The sequence below is a fragment of the Lycorma delicatula genome, chromosome 12 (genome assembly GCF_047948215.1).
Source record: "Lycorma delicatula isolate Av1 chromosome 12, ASM4794821v1, whole genome shotgun sequence".
In the NCBI taxonomy this organism is placed as follows: Eukaryota; Metazoa; Arthropoda; class Insecta; order Hemiptera; family Fulgoridae; genus Lycorma; species Lycorma delicatula.
In genome coordinates, this window is record NC_134466.1 from 31,735,292 (window position 1) to 31,755,979 (window position 20,688).

Below are 20,688 nucleotides of genomic sequence, written 5' to 3' on the forward strand. Positions count from 1 at the left end.
AGAAGCAAAGCACTTCTTAAAAATTATCAATACCAAAAAGAAAAACCAGATAGTGTTTGACAAGTATTCTGCATGCTATTTTTATATATATCAGGAGAAAAGTATTTCCTACTGCTACGAATATTATTCAGTGGAATGTTTGCAGTCTCCAATCTCGCCGTGAGGATATTGAAATCCCAATAAAGAAAGAAAATCCCTTAATACTGTGTCTGCAAGAGACTAGCCTCTGATCCAAGAATGATGTGTCCTTTCACGAATATGTCTGTGAAAGATAAGATAATCAAACTGAGGGTAGAGGACGTGAAGGTATGACAGTTTTCTGTGAGGAAGTCCTAATAGCTACCCATATTCCGTTAGTGACAAACATCCCTGCAGTTGCAGTGATATTCAGAATGATTACTTACAACTTATATCTTTCTCCAAATTCTGAAATCAGTGTAAATGATTGTCCGGTCTGTTTTCACAGATTCCATTACCCTGCCTAATAATTGGCAATTTCAATGCACATCACTACTCTTGGAGCTCAATATTGTGTTCATCCTGAGCCACTATAAGTTGATTAAATGAGGCAGAACATAGATCTCTGCTTATTGAATTATGAATCATGCACGTTTTTATCATCATCATAAACCTTTTCATGCATCGATCTCTCTTTACGTTCAGCTACCCTACCCCCACTGATTACTTGGTGTGTTCCAAAAACTTCTTTGAAAGCCATCATTGATGACTGTAATCTCAGTTGATAATAGTGATTTGCCTCAGCCATATAGATGCGTGGTTTAGAAAGGAGACTGGATTGGACACAAGGATTACTTTGGCAATTATCAGAAGAGTCGTAGCACAATCCACCAACTTGCCAAGTCTATGCACCAAATTGTCAATAGCGCAAATGAATTTGGAGAAATTCCTTTAACATCTGGGAAGCCAGGGTGGCCTGCTGTTCCTTGATGTGATGAAGATTGCAGGCAGGTACTAAGGGATAGACTTACATGATGGATGGGCTTTACATAATTTCAATCTAAGAGCGACGACTGAATTGCTGTCCACATTCTGCATCATGAGGGCTGTTTGCCATCGACCGTTTTGAAATGAGTTGTGTCTTGCAACAGCTGTCTGATAACCAACATGTTGTTGATATTCAGAACTTACATCTATATGTTGTAAGTTCTTATTTTCAGTATCAGGATCCTGTTGAACATCATCTTGAAACTTGGGGAAAAACTTCTTTGGTCTCCTTAGTGTTATTCAATTGTTATTGGTGCCAATGTTAATGCTAAATCTTTGATGTGGCATAGTGATCGTACTGATGAAAGTGGTGAGGTGGTCGAAGCGTTTCTTGCCCAATATGTTTTAGAGGTGTATAATACTTATAGTGAACTACCAACATGTGCTGGCATGGCTGATGGTAGACATCAGTTTTCTGATATTACACTGGGAAGATATATTCCTGCAAGTGTCTGTGGTTGAAAAGTCTTCAATGATTGCTCCATTAATCATTGTTTGATTGTCTTCAAAATCACTGGAGGCCTGAGTGGTTATAGTTGTAATTTCCCAGTTCAGCAGGGGCATTTTCTGTTCAGGAAAGCTAATTGGCAGAGGTTTGTTTCGATTCTTTTGGCCAGATTCCATGTCTTGAACAGGGGTCTGGCTTAATAGGCCAGGGTTCTGGTCTTGATCTTGTGGACCTGGTAGGTCGCTTATTACCAGTTTTCATACATGCCGCTGAGTGTTCCATTCCCTGCAGTTCAGGTCAGGAAAGGGTTGGCCCTTGATGGATGCGGGAACTTTCTGAGTGTTGTGTTGTTGACTGTTCTCCATTTATGGAGATCTCAATGTAAGGGTGCCCCCAAACAGCATTCACATTTTGCTTTCTGATACAAAAAACTCAGATATCAATATTATCATAAGGTAAGAGGCCAAATGTGATTCTGGCATTCCTTTGTACAGGAGCAAGGTAACAAAGACCAGGGGGTTGTTTACCGAGTATTAGGCCACCTGTGAAAGAAAGACATTCTTCTGTCTGCTGTCTTTGTCAGGCAAGGAATAATCTCAGATAAAACTGAGATTTTACGTATGCTATTGAATAATTTGTTGCCGGACAATGATTTAGCGGTGGAGTTTCCATATCGTCGTCATGTTCAGAAAAATGTTGCCTCACATCACATGAGGTAACAAAAATTACTGAGGCTGAGGTGCATGAGGTAATTTGTAGCTTTGGTCAGGCAAAGCTCCTGGCTTTGATAGAGCTCCTTGTTCGCTCGATAAATGTCAGTGTTCAAGTTTTTACTAGAGTTTTAAATAAAATACTTTTTACCAGTCATTTTCCAATTTGTTGGAAGTAGGGTATAGTTAAGATTTTATTTAAGGTGGCGACAAGGATACTACTGTTAATTCCTTATATATGCCCCTGATGTTGCTGCCGATTATTGGTAAGGTCTTTGAGAAGATACTATATGTGCGCATAAATGAGAAGTTGACATTACGATTATTGATGGAGGATCAGCATGGATTCTCCTAATAAGAATGCCACACAGTTTCTTCTGGGCCATGGTGTTTTTAGAAATAAATTGGCTCATTTCGGCCTGGCTGATTCGGGTCTGTGTCCGAGTTGTGGTATAATGGACGATGCTTTTCACATTTTGTATGTCTGTCTTCATTATGAGGATAGACGATTAGAGGTTGTGAGGCAGCTCAGAGATATTGGAACTTATTTTGATTTGACAGTCAACTGGAAAAGCCAGGCCGAATGGGTTATAATAGAGTGTTTTATGAAATATTTGATTATTCAGCAAATTGGAGAGGGCATTAGGAATGGATGTTCATGTAACATGGGTGGCTAGGGTTGCTTGGGCATTTTAGTTGCCATGATAGACATTTTTGAAGTTTTGTTTGGTGTTAATTGTTTTTGTTTTATTATTTTGCGGTTTTGTTTGTTTAATTTTCTTTTGTTGTAGAGCATTTGGCTCAAAATTTATAATTTTTTCTACTCAGTCTTATTTCATGTCAGTAGTTTTAGTTATATGTTAGTTTATAGGTTCTACACCAATAGAAATGTCATTCGTGGCATTCTGAGACAAGAGACCAAGATGATGACTGTGGGAGTAGAAAATGACCTCCGGTAAAACACAGAGGGGGTGGTGTGGCAACCAGAATCTTCCCATTTAGGGTCAAGATGTGCTAAACGAAAATCATGGCTGAATTACGTCAAATCCATTTCTCTGACAACATCATCATGTGTTGTATGAAGAAAGGTTTGAACCATCTGTTGATTGGTACAGTCACCACAGCCAATTGGACTGCAAAGTGGCAAAAACCTTGTTACCACACCAGTTGATGTAGCATCCACATTTTTAAGTTTTACTTACATCGTTGTACTGTCCTGAGTTTGGGGGATATAAGTAGCAGGTAGAAAATATCCTGTTGGTGACTGGAGACTCACAAAATAAATTAAACATATCTTTTGCTTTTAATGAAATAAGGTATGCCCCGAATAATTCTCATGATACTTCCCCTAAAAATGATAATACCAGGCTCAGTATGTTATCAAACCTCCCAGATCTGCACTACGACATCTTTTGTGTATCTATAATAGAATATTTTCTGACCAGGTGTTTCAAATTCTTGATCAGAGGCACTGGTGAACCTATACTGAAACCTATTAAAGATAAATCATGCCTCACAAGTTATCATCCTACCATCCTACCTCATTGACCAGTACATCCTGTGCAAGGTAATGGAATGAATGGTAAACCGTCATCTAGTTCAGTATCTTGAGAAAAACACCCTAATTACCCCAGAAAAATGTGGTGTCCACCAGGGTAGATCATCTATTGGTCACATAGTTGTCCTGGAAGCTGCTATTCTAAACGCTTTTTTACTTCACCAATGCCTGGTTACTATACTTTTCGATTTGCAAAAGGTGTATGACGTGGTGTGGAGGAGGGATTCCTAAATACACATCATGAATGGGATATACAAGGTAAGCTCCTTGCATTTATCGGGTGGGTTTCCTCAGTAGTCGCACCTTTTTAGTTTAAGTTGAAATGATGGTATCTGAAAATTTCACACTAGAAAATACCTTAAGGAAGTGTATTAAGTGTCACTTTGTTTGCCATAACCATAAATAGTATAACAAACTGCATGCGAATATCCGTTATCTGTTCTTTATTTGTTGATGAATTTTCAATTTACACAGTATGTAGAATGTTAACTACTGGTGCGAGGCTGCTTCATAACACAATAACTTACTTAGAATCGTTATGTAAATCTACTGGATTCACATTTTCCCCGGAAAAATGAAATGCATTTGCTTTTCCAAGTACAGGGAAATTTTTGACCGTCAACTGTATTTACATGGTGAACCAGTTGAGGTATGCAGGCGGTCAGATTTTGTGGAATGTGATTAGACCAATCAATAACATGGGTAACACATTTGAAGGAGCTAAAGGTAAAATGTTAGACATACTGAGAGTTCTATCTAATATTCGGGAAGCTGATTGTATATGCATGTTGCGCTTCTATATAGAGCTCTTGTCCGTTCTTGCTTAGACTACAGCTGTGTAACTTATTCATCGGCACAGGATACTGCTCTAAAGGTGCTCAATGCAGTCTCATCATTCATTCATTCATCCTCCTTGTCAACGGGTGTGTTTTGCTCAAGGCCTGTATTAAGTCTGCGGGTGGTAGTTAAAAAAATTTTAATTTATTAAATTGTTATCATGTGCTAATAATTTCAAACTTTATGATATAAATGATAATACTTTGAAATATCTATGTGATCTTGATATAATTTCTAATTCGTCTAGGTGTAGTGTATTTAATTTAATTGATTATGAAATTACAACTTTTTCTAAAAACAAAATTCTGGACTCTTTGATTTTTTTATTTATAATATAAATATTGAACATATATCTCAAAGAGCTGTTTAATAATAATTAAAAAAATTGCAACAGAAAAAATTATTTAGTAGAATAAACTTAAACTGTAATGTTCAAGTAGGCATCCCTGACATAGAAAAAAAATCAGCTGTTCAAAAAATATCTCCATTATGAACCCCTTTGGTTTATTTCAAAATATAAGCTCCGCTTATAAGTATGTACCACAGAAGAACAGAGTTTTATTTTCAGAAGTTGTAAAACTGACAAAACTTCACTCAGGGATGTTAAAACAGAAAAGCAGAAAGTGTATTACCATGTAAATTTCTTATAAATGGATTGAACAGTTTAAACTGAGCAGAACATGTTACAGATTTTCATTTTAGCAAAAGTCTGATGGAAGTTTTGATTGGCACTTTACAAAATCACATTAATGATCATTAATGCAATTTTTTTGCTTTCTAGATGAAGTTCCCAAAATTTGAGTGTTTTAGTGATATACTAGGAAACAGGGATTAATAAATTGAGGCTCATACAATATACAAACACCACCAACTTTTTTTACAAAATACGGAAGTTTCACTGTTTGTATTAAATTGTTAGAATATTTACCATCTGAATAGTTTGGCATCACTTTACATATAATTTTGGTAAAAGATTTTATTTAAAAGTTATTACGATTATATATATATTTTTATTAAGTAAATTAGTATAAAAATATCATTTACTAAACAATAATATTTCATTACTTGTATATAAAAATAATTACATTATATATATTAAAACTAGTGATTCAATTGTGTTAATTATATATTGCACAAAAAAGTTATTTCTTTTAGTTTATACTTTTTTCAAATTACATTTTCATTTTGAATTTTGAAGTTGTATTAAAACTATTTCATAAGTTAATATTGCTCCTGCAATCTGAAAAAGAAAAATAATTATTTCTTTTGTAATATTAACTATTTTTAATTGAAAATTTGAAGTTGTAAGTTGATTTTTTTTATGAATGGTCTAACAGTGTTTACATTCTAAATTGTGTTTCTACACTAATTCATATCGGCCAGCTAATAAGAATTCTTTATTGACTATATAAATATTACAAAAATTAGTTTGTAATTTCATACAGCTTAAAAATAAGATTTGTTCAGAAGGTTCAAAAACTTTCAAAACTGTGCACATGCCAATGTGAAATCCTGGCATTTTCTGGTAAACAGTACTATACAGTAGCATCCTTTGTACTAATTTGTTGTTGGTTGCATCATCCTGTATTGGTTCATTAAATTACAACTATTTGTGTTCATGATCTGTAGTGTCTTTTTCAATATTCAAAATATCTGATATTCATCAACAATGATTCAGCATTAAAATTTGGTAAAACATTTACAAGAACTTATGAAATATTAACACAGATTAGTAATTTATGCATGAGCCATACACATTATTATGAATAGTTTAAGTTATTTAAGGATGGTTATCGAGCAACAGATGAAGTACTGAGGATAGGCCTTATGGGAACTGAGTAACTTGTACATTTCTCAATACTGATTTATCAATAAATTGTAAATAAAAGCACGTAAAATAAATTTTGGAAAAAAAATAAATATGAATTATGTATATCAATATTTTGAAAATTTATATATATGAATCACAATTATTGGGAGGAAGGAAAAATCAACAGAAACTGGACTGCTTTCAAAGGTTAAATGAAATCATCTCAGATGCAGATTACTTCAAAGTAAGATAAAGCTTGCCTGATTGTAGATATTTGTATACTCAAAAAAAATTGTTAAATAACATTTGAGAACTCTTTGAACAGATATTGTAACAAAAAAAATTTACATTTGTCCAGTACTTACAAATACTTTCTTTACACCTAAATAAATAAAGCATATTTCATAAAAATTCATAGACCTGTTTAAACGATATTTAAGTAATTTACTCACAATATTCTTTAGTAATCTACAAAATATTGAAAATATAGTTTGTGTAATATTTGTATATAATTTTAGGTTATAAATGTAAGTAATAAACATAGGAAAAGTTAAAATATTTAATGATTCTTTAAATTGATTTCTAGCCCACTCACTAAACCAAATATACTGTTATATATTATCATGCCAAATTTATTAATGCATGGGAAGTTTTCAACTCTTATATTTTTTTAAAGAAGATTTACTAATAAGAAAACTTATTATTTTATGGATATCACAGATAACAATTCATGATATAGAATGATATTGTTTTTAGCATCATTATTCACAGAGAAAGTAGCTCTTACCTGATGCCTTTTTGTCCTCAGTATTCACATCTGACCCACACAAAGACAGACAATGATACAGAACCACAAATTAATAGACATCCTTTTCTATTGTAGAATAATGCTTTATGTTATGTACACTACCTCTACTATGTAGAGAAAATGAACGCATAAAATAAAATTTATTATATCAAAATTTTAAAAATTTATTTGTAATACTTACTCCTAATAGGAAATTTCTGGTTATTGAAAACATATTTAAACCCGTTAATGCTACATGATCTGATGTTACTTCTTGTAGAAACCGTTGTACCTGCAATTATTACAACAAACTGTTTTTGTAAAAAAAGAGAATTTATTAACTAATTAATGACCAATTTTTTCTATTATATAATAAAACTATTCATTAAATGAAAGATTTTATTTTATTAAGTAGTTGGTAAGGTTTGATTTTGTTTTGTGTATCTTTATTCGATTGTGGAATTGTTTATCCAATGTAATATGTCATTTTTATTATATAAATCACATTTCAGAGTAAAGTGACTTATCTTCAAAAACTCATATCTAAGTAATTATTTTTTTTACTTTTTCTTCTTTCTGTGCCTATTTGCTGAGTAAGTATCATGTTGTTGATCCTAATTTTATTCTCCACTATCCTGAAAAGAGATATACACAATATTCCAAACCACTTTCTCAATTTTTTTAGTCATGATGTCCTATGCCTGTCTTGATGTTCTTGGCTGGATGTCTCATGGTGTGGTCAAAATAGGATAATTTCCAGATTTTCACTGTTGGCACAATGTCTGGTTCCTTTTTCATCTAGCTTAGAATTGTTTCATTTGTTACCCTGTCTATCAAACACACCTTTTACAAGATGCCTTTAAGACCATATCTCAAAGGCTTCAAGCTTTTTAATAGATGCCTCAGTGAGTGTGTCCAAGATTCCACCCCATATAACAGGATAGAGAATACATAGCATGTGAGCATTCTTGTATGCAGGCCCAATTAAAGGTCTGGTGACACAAGCATGTTCACCAGAATTTTATAATTTAAGTATAACAATTTAAAAACTGGAACAACTCAATTGGGAAAAAAATAGTTATTTTATATATTAAATAGGTAAAATAAATTGGCAGCACAAAATATTAGAAATTTTAGAAGGAAATAAGATTAAGATAAAATTAAAAAAATAATAAAACAGCCATATATTTAAGCCAAATTTCAACAATGGGTTTTCAAGGTAAGAAGCAAAAACTCTTGATAAATAATGCTGAATATTTCCCACCCCTAAATCCAATTGACCTAAAGTCTGGAATTTAAATAACTTAATAAATACTTTCATCAGACTAAAGCTCAATTTATTACAACTATAAAAAATATCAAACATTTTCAAAATGGTGTAACTACCCCTCTCTCCTTTTTTTTAATTTAACTTAAAATCTAATGCCATCAGTACAAAAAATTTTTTGAGCCTTTTTAAAATACTCTCCATAGCCAGTCCATATATATTAAACAAAATACAGATCAACACACATATGTACATACATGTTCTAGAAATTTCTACAACTTTTTTGTGTTTTGGACTAAAATGGTCTTGAAACGCTATCACTTGTAATTATAACCCTGATTTGGCAAATCAACTTTTATATCTATACTGTTGCAGCAGAAATAAAGCTACAACCAGGAAAGCAAAAAACACTCAATAAAAACTACAAAAAAAAATATTTTCAATAATTTTTTAAATTTTGATTTTCATATATCAGTATACCTTGTACAGACCCAACTGACTCATGAAAATGTCGTGTTGATGTACTCCATTCTAGACCTCTCATCTTGTAAGGAAACATAATCATATGCTAACTTTATGCATCATGTATAATTTCACTTTATTCATGTAATTATTTGCTCAAACTAATGTTATAAATAATCATAAAGTGAATAAAAAAATTAACTTTAAGTTCTTTTTCTAAAAACAAATAACTAATTTTCATAAATTTATATACATCAACTTTAGGCAGAAAAAATATTGACATCGGTAAGAAATTATGAATTTCACTTTTAACTATGTTGACCTATTTGGTTTTCGTAACTTATTCAAATATAAAAAAAATTAATTTTTGTAATGGATGTCATTCATTTTGATTTTCAGATGTCAGTCTGTCTTGTATAAGCCAAATTACCACAACTTGATTTCAAAGAATCAAAATTTAAAGAATATTTGGAGAAGTATTATTTTTAGTTTTTAGTGTGGATTTTTAAGTCAGTTCTTTTTATTTTTACAATTTTTTTTTCAACTAATCGCAAATAAATATTTCATTAACTCGCTTAATCTCACATTACTACTTACTGTAAGATCTGAAAATTTTAACTTAAATAAAGAAAACAAAATATAATATTAAAATATAAATAATTGGCAAATATTAAAATATTTTCTGATCTCTGTGGTACAGTGGTAGTGTCTTGGCCTGTCACCCAGAGGTCCCAGATTTGAATCCCGGTCAGCATGGTATTTTTTATACACTTCAAAATTCCATTTTTACTCACTCAAATGTGGTGAGTTGATCTGTTGTTTCTACTCCCACATAGCTACAATAAGCGATAAGTATATTTAATGGTACAATCATCGCAACAAGTAAAATTTGACTAGTATAGCTGATTTTTTATTTTTAACCTTCTATTCAAACCCCTGTTTAAATGAAGATGAGTTATACAGATATATTAGAACCTTAAAGTAAGACCATTTTTAGTGTAACATATTGGTTGTAGTAGGCCTCACAAGTCGCATTAAATAATGAAATCGACATTTTCATAAATAACAAATATCTTGTGCAAGGCTTACTAGGGCAAATTAAGAAAGAATTTATTTTCTGTTTTCTTCATCAGTGAACAAAATATATATGCCAAGTCTACCAAATTACAGTAATAACACTGCCCAACAATGAAAATGTTTCGGGCTCAAAAATAACTTATTCTTACATGCTATTATAAATACATTTATGTATTTCCATCTGCTGAATAAAAAAATCACCAAAAAAATAACCAATTAGCTCTTGCTTTGGAGATTCAATGACATGTCATTTTTTACCCAATCTACATTTTTAGTTTGGGGGTAATTTTGTTTTTGGGAGTTGTCACACCTGTTAAATGACAAAACACAATGTTCTCCAGCTGTTTGTAGGTTATAAACATTATTACTATTGCTGTGACTGTGAGTATCAAATTGTTTTTGTTGTAATTAGTGCAGAATTTCTGGTTTTCAAGTGCTTTTGAAGTGAAAAATTTGTTAAATCAAAATGTCATGAAAATGTGTAAATTCAGTGACTAATTTTTATTACAGTTATGGTGAAATAACATTTTCGTTACAGAAATGCAATCTGATGCCTCTTGTTAAGACTGCCTATCAGCATTATTTTGGTATGAAGGTAAGAGACCAGGATAAGTCATGGGCTCCACATATATGTTGCAACTCTTGTTCAGTTATACTACGAGAATGGCTGAAAAATAAAAAAACAATTTATGGCTTTAGCTTTTACCTATGGTTTGGAGGGAGCCTACAAACCATACAGATAACTGCTATTTCTGCTTGACTCAGCTATAAAGGCAGGATTGTCAATGAAAAAAAGAGGAACAGTTCAATACCCTAATCTTGCATCTGCTATTTGACCTATTCCACATTCAGATGGTTTACCAGTTCCTACTCCACCCCAAAATTATGAGCTTGAAGTAGAAAATGAATACCCTGTGGAAGAAGAAGAACCCAACAAGCTTTCCACATCCCATGACTAGGATTTTGACAGAAAAGATGATAAACTGCACAGACTGAGTTAAGCAGAATTGTGTGATCTCATTTGAGACCTTGATTTGTAGAAGGAGAAGGCAGAACTTCTAGGGTCAAGACTGCAGCAATGGAATCTTCTCCAACTTGATGTCAGGGTCTTACAGTACAGACATCATCATAGGGATTTGCTTATTTTTTTGAGAAAAAAAAACAATTTTGTTTGTTTGCTGCAACGTTAATAGCTAGATGAAATATTGGAATCATGATGCAACTGATTGGAGGCTATTCATAGACTCCTCCAAGCTTAGTTTGAAAGCTATATTACTTCACAATGGCAACCGTCTTCCTTCTATTCTTGTTGCTTATGCAGTTCACATGAAGGAGACTTATGCAAATATGGCAATCCTCTAGACGCAATCAAATATGTTGAACACAAGTGGAAAATTTGTTGCAATCTAAAAGTGATTGCTGTACTCTTAGGGATGCAACTGGGATACACTAAATACTGCTGCTTTTTATTTATGTGGGACAGTAGAGATAGGAATCACATTATATTCAAGCAGACTGGCCTGCAAGAAATCTTAATTCTAGCAAGAGAAATGTCGTTGCCGAGCCTTTCGTGGACCCAAAAGATGTTCTTCTTCCACCCTTTCTTATTAAGCTGGGTTTGATGAAAAATTTTGTCAAAAGTATGAACTGAGAAGGGCAGGCCTTTAAGTACTTAAGAGACAAATTTCCTACATTAAGTGATGCAAAAGTTAAGGAAGGTATTTTTGTTGGGTCACAAATTTGACAACTTGTAAAGGATTCTGCGTTTGTCTGAACTATGTAGGGGAAAGAAAAAGAAGCTTTGGAAGCCTTAAAGGAGGTCATTCATGGATTTTTAGCTAACAAAAGAGATGAAAATTACAGTAAGTTGGTGACAGTACTTCTGCAAATATACCATCAACTCAAATGCAACATGTCCTTTAAAATCCATTTTCTCCACTCACACCTGGACTTTTCCCCCCTAGTTGTGGAATTGTCAGTGATGAACACAGAGAAAGATTCCATCAGGATATTTCTATAATGGAACAAAGATATCAGGGCCGTGAGAATCAAGTCACCACATGATTCTCTTCAGACCCAACCAACTGCCAGGTATTATTCCATCAATTAAGAATGCTTAGAATCTAACTGTCATTAAAAAAATGTCAAATGGAATTTCTATGTTGTTGGCATATGTAATTAAAATGTGTCGTTTTCTCTAAGTTTTGTTTGGTGTTAATTGTTTTTGTTTTGTTATTTTGCGGTTTTGTTTGTTTAATTTTCTTTTGTTGTAGAGCATTTGGCTCAAAATTTATAATTTTTTCTACTCAGTCTTATTTCATGTCAGTAGTTTTAGTTATTTGCTAGTTATATGTTAGTTTATAGGTTCTACACCAATAGAAATGTCATTCATGGCATTCTGAGACAAGAGACCAAGATGATGACTGTGGGTGTAGAAAATGACCTCTGGTAAAACACAGAGGGGGTGGTGTGGCAACCAGAATTATGTAATTAAAATGTGTCGTTTTCTCTTAAGCCATTAAAATAAAATACTTCCACCTTCTATATATCACAGAAACTAGAGCTAATAATTTTTTTTTCATTTTCGTTTTTCTCAACCCAAAATTAATAAGATTTGACTCATGAAGTAAAGGAAACAAAAAAAATTTGTTTGGCAGTATCTATACCTTATTCATCATCAACACCAGCTATTCAGACACCATCGACACCATCACATTCAGAGAAAGCAACTCTGATTAATCTATCTTTTATACCTCAGATTCTTTACACGTGTGATTGTAATAATGACAGTCTGATACACAAAATTCATGTACAGTTTTTTGTTTTGAAATATGCATTGACTATACTACTTTATCTCAACAAGGGGAGAAAATTATATGCAAATATACATATGTAATGATCTTACCTCTGTACAATAACTTTGTGAAGGACATAAAAATAATTCAGGTGATACTTTTAAACTTTCATCATGTACTGCTGCTGCTTGCATAACAACTGCTGTTGTTCTTCCAACAAGAAATAAAAATGAATAAAAATAAAACAAGCTTGGTATGTAGTCTTGTTTTATTGAGCTGTTTAAAAAGAAAATGAAATTAAATTTCAAAATAAATAGTAAATCTTTCATTATATATAACACATTTATTATATCCATATGGTTATAATAAAGCTTTGGAACAATTATTATATTGATCGATTTAATTAACCCAAGGCCTTGACTGCATGCATTTTCATTGGCTGTGTTTTCCTTTTTCAAATCCACCCACTGTTATTCTCTCAGAGATACGAATTGATAAAAATACTAAATTTTTATTTTTAAGCTAATGAAGGAGGAATGTATTACATGAATTTACAGTGCACAGCAGCAATTGTTGAGCTTGAAAGATTAACTTATTTATTGGAATCGTACTAATATTCTCAGAAACATAAAATAAGCAGATAAGGCATGCTTGTTAATATATTATTTGAATGAATTCTTCTTGTGCTTTTTCCGCTCGGCGAACATTGGCTATCATGTTACAATCATAATTTTATTCACTGTTCTCCAGAAAAGAGATGTACTCAATATTTCAAACCATAATCTCAAATTACTTATACATTTAGCCATGATGTCCTCCACCTGCCTGGAGCACAATGACCTGGTACCTTTCACCAGATAACTAGCTGTAACAAGAAGTATTTATCTGGATGTCTCATGATATGGCAAAAATAGTTTAATTTCTGGATTTTGACTGTTCACATAATCTCAGGTTCCAGTTTCATCCAACTTAGAATTATTTCATTTGTTATCCTGTCCATCCAATGCACTGTTAGAAGATCCCTGTAAGCCTACATCTCAAAAGTTTCAAGCATTTTAATAGATGCCACCATAATTATCTGTCAATGTATGCTCAGTTAATTATGTTAAATAATTTTATGAAAAAACAAATATTAATTTTGTTTAATTCTGCTTCCTTTTTTAAATATGTGTCAGTTTATAAAATTTCACAATGTTTTTAATAAATTTACATTTTATTTTTAGTCTTGTTCATTTTAGTTTGCACAGTTTTAGTGTTATTTGATGTATGTATCGTTTTAAATGAATACTGTCACCCGGCTTGAGTTATATGGTTACTTGTGCTTCCCATCATGGTCAGGGATGTTTAGCTGGTCAAGACTCGCTTCACTTGCCTTGGCCTTCCTGTCTAGCTACGGGGCTCTGCCACTGGACTCTTCTCTTTTCATTTAACTTATGCTTGTAAGAATAATAATGTTAAATAAAAATTAAAGCCTGTTCAATTTATAAAAACTATCAGGGTATTGTAATTTCTTCAGAACAACAATTTGGTCAGTACAAGACCTCATTTTTAGATCTCTTTTTCCTGTTTAGCCTCTGGAACCACTGTAAGGTATTACTTCAGAGGATATGTAAATGAAGTGTAGTCTTATACAGTCTCAGGTCGACCACTCGATGTGAGGTTAATTGAAACCCAACCATCAAAGAACACTTGTATCTTTGTGTGATCTAAGAATGTGGGTTTCAAAACAGTTGGCCTCCACATTAAAAATATTAGTTATAAACTTGTTAGCTATTATTTTATGGGTTATTACTTTTATTTTATATCTTTTAGTCAAGTAACTGGAAGCAGGTGCAGCCAGTTGCATCACACATACTGTAACAGTGGTTGTGCTGATGAAGCCATCACACCCCTTAAAAAATCAAAATTCCAAAAAACCCAAAAATGGTTTTTAGATGATATTATAAGAGTATTTGCAAGCATCTAGTGTATATCTATCTAGTGTGTCTTTACATATAGTGTATATCTCATTTAGTAAAGATGGAAACTGTGAAAATTTTCAATCATTGTTCAAATTTTTTAAATTGTTTTTTACCCCTTTCAAGGTTGAATTTCAAAAAATTTAGAAATTGGTTTTACATGAAAATTAACAGACTAAACATCAAGTTGATATCTTCATTTTTTACCAAGAAATGAAAAAAAAAAACAAAAACAATAGTAAATTTCATTATTATTCCATTTTAACCCTTTAAACTTGAAATTTCAAAAATTCCTTTCTTAATGTGCACTTACACCGTAAGAAGATCATGTACACAAATTTTCATCAATTTATCTAAAATAGTTTTTGCTGCCCATTGATGAATTTATACATATTATCCTCATTCACCCTCTGATGTAATACTTTATGGTGGTCCATAGACTAAACAGAAAAAGTACCATAGAAATGGTCAATTTAATTAACTGTAATCTGTTTTTCAAGTTTTACCACAATTTGAGGATGAAAGAAATTTATAGTATTTAGGAAATTACAAAAAAAATTGAATCCAATGATCCTAATTTTTTAGTATGGTGGAAAAAATTCTTTGCTGGTTAATTATTTTATTATCATTATTTCATTCCAAGTTGTAAAGAACAAACTAAAAAACTATGATGAAACCATACAGTTATTGTCTTACAAAAAAAATTTAAATAATAAAATTGAGAAAAAATTTTTATATTGTTCAATCTTTATTATTTTGTAACATAACTTTTTGATTTTGTTTTGTCTTTTTTCTTTTATGTTGATATATATATATATCTAGTGTTCCATAAGAAGAATGTTTATTTCTGACTGATTTTTACTGATTGATTCAACTAAAAATTTATGTGATGCTTTCCAAATAATGTTCCAGTTTTCTGATAGTTTGGGAAATTTATTTACAACTAAACCAATTCTGATACAATAAGCTAAAATAAAATTAAGGTATATAAGCTAAAGAAATAATTTATATTTATCAGCTTAAGATTTCCCATAATTGTGAAAAATCCATACAGGATAAAGGTGATTACTCATACTGAAGTCTGGTGTCCATCCATGACTAAACATTGGACATTGGTATCGATGCTTTACAAATGACACAAAAGCATTCCTGAAAGAAATTCTCATTTGAAAAATGCCTACTCTGGTGATTCTCTTTCAGTCCTTTTCATTACTTAAATTATCAAAGTACACATGTTCTTTCTAACAGCCCCATGAAAAAGGTCACAAATAATTAAATCTGGTAATCATCATGCTAGTCTGAAGGTTTATTATTTTACCTAATAAAATTATTAACCAGTTTGTCATTTAACAACAATTTTAAAACGTTTCCATAACATGCCGAAGCATCATCTTATTGCAAAGTACCATAATTCGTCTACAAAACAATAAAATATAGAAAAATATGATGGTTTAACACATCTAAATTCCATTAGATGTCATGTTGTCAGGCATATCATTAAACAATACATCAATAGAATCCTAACTGTAATCCCTTATGATTTAAGTCTTGTTTCTTCCATCATATAATGGATTTGAAGCATTATAAAAACAAAACTTTGGTAGTAACTTACTATTGGCAGAGGTTAAAAATGTACCATTAATGATAAATTATAGGCTTATCTGAAATAAATCATGGAAATACTGTTCAGATTCAGATTAATGAAGCTTTTTAAGGACTTAAGAATAAAACTCTGTTCATCTATCCATCATATTTAAGAAAGGATAATTTAATTCTTATAGAAATTAATTTTGTTTCTTAAGATTCTTTCATTATTAAATTCTTGTGCACGATATCAAATTAATGTTTTGATGAAAGAAATCTGTTTTTTCTAGAAAGTTGAGTTAATATGCATATGTAAGTCTCTGCTTTTTCCATGTCTGAAAGCTTTATTTTTTTTACTAGATAGGCTCTTTTCAACAACAAATTTTCACTTTGTGAAGTCTGATAAGTTACAATAACTTACCTGGATAAGTTACAATAAATCATACCATTATCTCTGGAAGATTCTAAAATATTACCGTCCAAGCATTTTTGTCTAACTGAATAATCTATGTTTCAAAAAGATGATTTAGTACAAAAAACAAACTTATAGGTTTATTTTATTTTTATACAGCTACTTAAAAATATGCTAACTGGCTCTAACTTACTCACTGATTTTTTTTTATGGTTAATGATTAATTCATTCCATAAGGTTAAAACTTGTGCAAGAGAATGTGCAGTTAAAATTATTTAGCATATGAAAATTACTCTCACTGGAATTCAAACTCTGATTTTTTAGATGAATTGCTGAAGCTTAAAAATTACATATTTAATTTCTTACAGTAATAACAGTTAACAACCCAATTATAATTATTAAATGATGAATGAAATTTTGTAGCATATGAAAAAAATTCCATGCCTGACTAGAATTTAAATCCAGAAACCACATCATCACAATAAAAACAAATAACTTTAGATACTGATGTATTTGACAACTGGAGTTTTATTTTGAAAGGTAATCTCAATCAAGTGGGATACACTGATAATAAAAGTTTCTGCGTGTAATTGTATATAGTTACTAATTATGTTTTAAATTTTTATATAAATTCTAGAAGCACTGGATACGTATACTTTGATAACATAATTAGGTATAAAATATCAATTTATAAGTTAACAAAAATAATGAATAATATTAAATTTTCTTAAAATTATTTTAAGTAAACAAATAAGTCATACTTACTCAATTTCTGTGATAAGTTGTGCACATATGAAGTACACATTGTTTGCTACAGATATAGTAATAATTTTATTAACATGTTGATCAACAGTTTTTACTAAAATAGTCATTGATGCATACATTTGCCTGTATTCCTGCCATTGACTCTGTTTTAAAACCTAATTAATGAAAAATTATCATTTAATAATAAGTACACAATGTAACAGAAAATTATTCAGAATAGATTTATAACTTTTGTTTCATTAAATATATTACTTTTAATACATTTTTCATTTTAAAAAATTATTAATTTTGTGAAGATGAAAAAAATTTGAATCACACAATACTTAAATTATACAAAGTATAAATCGGATTATATGAATTTTGAATAAGTCTGTATGATAACCATGTTAAAGAATGGTAAAAATGTTAAAATAGAAGAATTTTTGAAGGCCTGGAACTAAAAAAAGGTAAAAACCTGCTATGCAAAAAAATCACTGAAATTCACTAATTAAACATCTGAAAATTTCAGTATTAGTTTTGATTCCATTCTATAGTTATGTATTGTTTATATGACTAATGAGATTACATCTCATCTAAATCTATGCCAAAAATTTCTATCTTCAAAAAAAAACTGGACTCTTGTAGGAAACGCCTATGTTGACAAAACAAATTCACAGTACACGCAAGTCACGAAAGGTAATTTTACCTCACAGTCGCCTAATTATATCTGTTTTCATGCTCAATGCTACATCCTCCAAGTCTACTCGGTTAATACCTACATTTACTACTTTGTTCTCTGAAATTCTAGTTCTTTTTTTTTAAATCAAGTTTCAAGTTGAAAAAAAAATTTCTGAAGATTTGACAAATCCAAGAAAGTTGATATAAAAAATATACTAAGGACCTTAAATATTTAAGACAAGACTTTAAAAAAATGTTTTAAGAAGTGGAATCATCTGAATTAAATGTTTGACTTAAATAAGAAAGTATTTCAGAGACAGTTTGAGACTTCAAAATCTCAAATCTATATCTAGCAGGTATTTTTAATCCCATCTGAATTGATTTTTCCATCATATCTCAAATAATTGAAAAATATTATGATTAATAATGTAAAATAAACTTTCATATAATGATAAAATTATAACTTGAAAAGAAATGTGTCTAAAATGGAGTAATTAGCTGTAGGCTCTGCATTCTGAGTAACTTCATCCCTTACAATGCAATGGCTCCACGGTAATTAGAATGCTTCAAGGAGATTCTCTTGGATATTGAAAAATGTAAAGTTAAGTGCCAACAGCTAAAACCACATTTGGTAAACAGTTACTTAGATAATCAGTTAAACAACAATGAGTTGAATTTGACAGTATTTTGTGGCCATTAATCAGTCAGTAAATGCTGCTTAAATTCATTAACAGGTTAATATTCTTTAATGCCTCAAAAGATATTTGAAAATATCTCGGGGAATTCTGGAACATTTTAAGGAATAACAACCTGGAAATTAAAAAGTATGAAGAAAGGATAAAATACCAGCAATTAAAAGACATGTTTAATAAACCATTTCCCATAATCACCAAAATTAAAAACCTGGCTATAATTTTACCTCACAATGTTGGGATTTATTAGCACATCTTTGTTTGTTGATAGCATTCTGTGATTAAAAATACAGATAAATACACTGTTTTAGTTAATGAAAGATTTTAAAATTAAAACAATATTTAAATTTAAAATTTACTAAAACACAGTATATGTTTGTGTGTATTACTTCCATCACCTTCCAGAACTTAATCTTTCATCATAACACAGCATAAAGAGTATATAATTATGAAAAATACTAAAAGAATAGAAAATTTATTACAAAATAGGTTTTATACAATGAAATTAATATCGTCCTCTGATAATGCCTGTCTGTTCTAAATATTGATAATCAATTCAGTTATCATCTTGATTACATAATTAGTTATTTTCTTCATTAGTTATGATGCTCAGAATGGTATGGGCTAGTAATAGATTGAGAACAGCAACTTTCTCATTGGAAGAATTTATTATCAGCTTGGTGCATATAATGCTTACCAGCATATAAGGGTTCAAGTCCTAGTAAAGGCAGTTATTTTTAACCACACATCTCAGAAATGGTCAACCTGAGACTGTGCAAGACTACACTTCACTTACAATCACGCATATCATTCTCATTCATCCTCTGAAATAATACTGATGGTACTTCCCGGAGGCTAAATAGGAAAAAAAGGAAGGAAAAGGAAGCATGTAAGGGTTGGTGCATCAAAATTTTGAAATATACATTACAAAAAATTGATGCAACTGTTACGTTATGACTTATTAATTTTAATAAATGTGATTCATTGGTTTGAAATGGGTGTATTATAATTAATTATTCTACTAATCTATCGACAAGATATCATAATAATATTTAATTCAAAATTATTTTTCTTCTATACGACAAAATTAACTAAATTTCAATTAAGGTCGATTTTTACTTAGAGAACGTTTAAAAAGTTGTAATATATAAAACATTAGTTTAAAATAATTTTGGATCGGATTATCATTAAATGTATTAATAATAAATTTGTGTAAAATCTTCCTTTACGAACAACAACATTTAACGTAAGTTATAATTTAGTAAATAGTATTTACTGCACTTGAACTAAGTTGCATTACCGTAAGGATTAAGAAATTCTGACTGCACTGATTAAGAATGCTTACCGAAATGACCAACTGATAATAGTTACACGTAAAGGCTTTAATTGTTTTTCTTTAAAGTTAATAATCGATGTGTATTATAATTAAAGAAGTAGTTTATATTGTTTAATGGTAAAATTTAGTTAACTTTGTGAGGGGTAAAGAAAACTATATCTGTTACTTTATTTGTTATCATTTAATCAACAGGTGGCAGACTTGTTCCTTCGTCTGCTTGTGTATGTTATTGCCCGCGTGGTGTTTCGTCTTAACTGATGCACGAGGTTACTATTGTATATCGTCATGCCTACAAGAGGGTCTTTATATAGAAGAGTTCACAGACAGAAGAAAAAGCCCAAGTGAGTTTGTTTTATCTTAAAAATAGAAAAAACTTGATTTTTATTTAATTGTTATGTTTTAAACATTGTGTTTGTAACATGAATTTTCTGGTACCGGTATAGCTAAATATATCAAGACTTCTACTCTACTGTATTTACACAGTTCGTAGTGTACTTATACGTGGCAAGTATAAAGCAGTTTGAAATG

General features: G+C 30.9%; 2 protein-coding genes across 2 annotated transcripts in view; one reads left to right on the forward strand and one right to left on the reverse strand.

Annotated features, from left to right (window-relative positions):
* Nucleotides 1-5,738: 5,738 nt before the first annotated feature.
* Nucleotides 5,739-20,688, reverse strand: part of LOC142333212 (gustatory receptor for sugar taste 64f-like) — a 29,825-nt gene continuing 14,875 nt past the window's right edge. The window contains exons 5-8 of the mRNA XM_075380189.1: nucleotides 17,476-17,630; nucleotides 12,867-13,032; nucleotides 7,358-7,447; nucleotides 5,739-5,798 (exon numbers count right to left, since the gene is read on the reverse strand). Coding sequence (XP_075236304.1) covers nucleotides 5,739-5,798; nucleotides 7,358-7,447; nucleotides 12,867-13,032; nucleotides 17,476-17,630 — 471 coding nt within the window. The remainder of the gene's footprint in view (nucleotides 5,799-7,357; nucleotides 7,448-12,866; nucleotides 13,033-17,475; nucleotides 17,631-20,688) is intronic.
* LOC142333211 (uncharacterized) overlaps nucleotides 20,170-20,688 on the forward strand; it is a 54,889-nt gene continuing 54,370 nt past the window's right edge. Inside the window, exon 1 of the mRNA XM_075380187.1 lies at nucleotides 20,170-20,501. Coding sequence (XP_075236302.1) covers nucleotides 20,446-20,501 — 56 coding nt within the window. The 5' untranslated portion in view covers nucleotides 20,170-20,445. The remainder of the gene's footprint in view (nucleotides 20,502-20,688) is intronic.